We start from the raw sequence: 2450 nt of genomic DNA, 5'->3' as shown, positions 1-2450 counted from the left end.
GGCGGGAGCCTCACCTGGCCCTGCTCCTGGCGGGGGTGGTGGGCCGGAAGCAGGCTCTGAACATGCAGACAGTGGCTGTCCTCCTCATAGCTCCATAGCCACTGGTTGGGCTGGGCTGCCCGTCCGCATTGGCCCTTGCGGGTACACCTGCGGGCAGGGGGCAGTTTGGTCACCGTGTGGGTCCCAGGATCCCTGGGTGACTGGTGGCAAAGGGATTGGGAGGATGGCCCAGCCGGAGTGCAGTGAGCAGGGGAAATGGAAGAGACTGTGCTCAAAGAGGAAAGGCTTTGGCCTTGATAGTGAGTAAGAGGCTTCCGTGCTGTGGAGGGGAGGCACGTGGATCTGACTTAGGGGTGCCATAGGGATTCCTGGGGCTATCTTGTGGAGCACAGGCTGAAGGGGACATCTGGGAGAGGTGACAGAGGCCTGGCCTGGGGTGGGGCTGTGGGGAATGAGAAGTAAACAGGTTGGACCAGTTTCCCAGTTCAGCGAGATGGGCCAGGATGGGGGAACTCAGCGGTGGCCCTGCGGCTCCACCCCAGGTAGCCAAACTGTCCCATTGGCATGCCTGGGGCTGCTTCCAGCTATGGCCTCCTGGCACACACTACCTGCCGGCTCGAGCCTGGGTGTGGGCCCCGAACTCACCTGCCTTGGAGGACGCACCAGCCACACAGCGGGTCCTGGGCCTGGAGGCAGCTGGTACAGTCAGGGAACTGAGGGCAGGCAGCCACGGGTACCCGGTCCACCTGGATGGGCAGTGGGAACAGAGGTGGTGAGTTCAGGGACTTGGGCCTCATGTGCCCAGCCCCCGGGACAACCCTCACCTGCTGGGCAGTCAGGACGTAGAGGTGGCTACCGCTGCCGTCCGCAAGCAGGTCCGGGCTGATGGCTGAGCCCGGAGGCCCCACTTGCTGGGAATGGTACACCTGGCCTCGGGAGCCGTTGAGAAAGACCTGGGGGGACAGCAAGGACAGGGCTGGGCCAGTCCGCTGGCCTTGGCCGACTGTTCGGAGCACAAGCTGTCTTCCTGGCTGAGGGTCCCGGGCAGTAGAGGGTAGGACAGGCCCACAGGTGTCCAGCCTGTCCAGGTTGCCTCCTCCATTCAGCATCACCCAGCTGGGGTGGCAGGGCCACCCTGGGTGAGGCCCTCAGGCGCCAGGGGCGAGAGGGCAGCTATGGGATGACAAGGTCATGAGGAGACAAGAGTTTGCCTTGGAGAGACTTCTGGGGCTAGGTTGGCTCCGAGGACCAGGCCCTGCCCACCCCGCCTTCATGGCTGTCGGACTTGCTCTTGGCTGGAGAAGTTGGGGTTGCTCAGAAGGCTCCTGAGCTGTCATCCTAAGCCACGCCTCTGGCACCCAGCCAGCCAGGACACAAGCAGAGAGGCGAAAAGGTACCCGGGGTTTCCCTGAGCCGCTGCAGGGCCCAGCCTGGCAGTGTTAAGACCGCGGGGCTGGGAGGCTGGCGCTAGGGCAGCCCCCTGCTCTGTCGGGCCCTCACCTTATGCAGCTGGCCTTGAGTGTCCCCCAGGAAGGCTACCATGTGCCCGTCCACCTGGAGGGCTGCGACGGCGCTGATGGGCTGCGTGAGCTGCAGCAGAGGCCCGGCCTCCAGGGGCTGGCGACCAGCAATGGGGCTGGGGGTGTGCTCATCGCCACAGGGGTACGAGTCAGGGGAGTCCTGGACGGGCAGAGAGGGAAGAATCAGTTCTCGGAAGAGGCAGGAGGGAACTTCCCCGGTCCCAGAGCTAATCGGAGGAGGATGCCAGGCGGCCAGCGAGAAGAGAGCGAGGCAGGCTGGAGGGCAGGGCCAGGGAGCCCCTTGGCAGGACAAGCTCACACCGCAGAAACGGAGAAAGACAGAGCAGCTAGGACAGCCGGAAACCGATCCAGCCCCTTCTCGACATCCTCTAATCAAGAGGTCGTGGGCAGTTGTCACACGAGAGCATCCAACTGCCCGAGGCCCGGGACTACATGTGGGCAGTCCCTGCCCTGGGCCGAGAGATGCTGCAGGACCACAAGGGACAAGGACAGATGAAGCAGCGAGAGAAGAGAGGAGCTGCCACCAGAAGACGGTGTGTAAAGCCTGAAGTGAGAGGACAGGTGTGGGGCCTGGGCCCGACCACTCACGGGGGGCAGGGTGACACAGCGTGAAGTGACGCCATACTCCACAGTGGCTTCCTCCATGCCGTTGGGGCCCCGGCCGCCTGCTGTGTAGCAAAGGCGCCGGGCTTGCTCCATGCTCCCGTCCAGCTCGGCCAGGGGAAAGGCGCACAGGGCTGCCTGTGCCCCCCTCAGGCCCGTGGCAAATGCCCCCAGCAATGTGCCCGGGGCGAGGAAGGCAGCCTGGATGAGGCCCTGGCCCCGGCAGGAGAGAGGCACCTCCACGTAGGAGTAAAGGTTGGTGTCCCCTAGGCAGACTCGGGCGACGTAGGAGCGGTACTCGGCCTG

At 64.6% G+C, this 2450-nt stretch overlaps 1 protein-coding gene across 1 annotated transcript in view; it reads right to left on the bottom strand.

Annotated features, from left to right (window-relative positions):
• LOC105310370 (plexin-B3-like) overlaps positions 1-2447 on the bottom strand; it is a gene marked incomplete at its 5' end in the record, with an annotated part of 7575 nt that extends 5128 nt beyond the window's left edge. The window contains 5 exons of the mRNA XM_011386557.1: positions 15-147; positions 646-746; positions 825-953; positions 1501-1680; positions 2130-2447. Of these exons, the coding sequence (XP_011384859.1) occupies positions 15-147; positions 646-746; positions 825-953; positions 1501-1680; positions 2130-2447 (861 nt within the window). The remainder of the gene's footprint in view (positions 1-14; positions 148-645; positions 747-824; positions 954-1500; positions 1681-2129) is intronic.
• Between the last annotated feature and the right edge of the window lie 3 nt (positions 2448-2450).

Source organism: Pteropus vampyrus, unplaced genomic scaffold (genome assembly GCF_000151845.1).
Source record: "Pteropus vampyrus isolate Shadow unplaced genomic scaffold, Pvam_2.0 Scaffold2687, whole genome shotgun sequence".
In the NCBI taxonomy this organism is placed as follows: domain Eukaryota; kingdom Metazoa; phylum Chordata; class Mammalia; order Chiroptera; family Pteropodidae; genus Pteropus; species Pteropus vampyrus.
The sequence above is the reverse complement of the archived record's forward strand: the minus strand, read 5'-3'. Positions and strand labels throughout refer to the sequence as shown.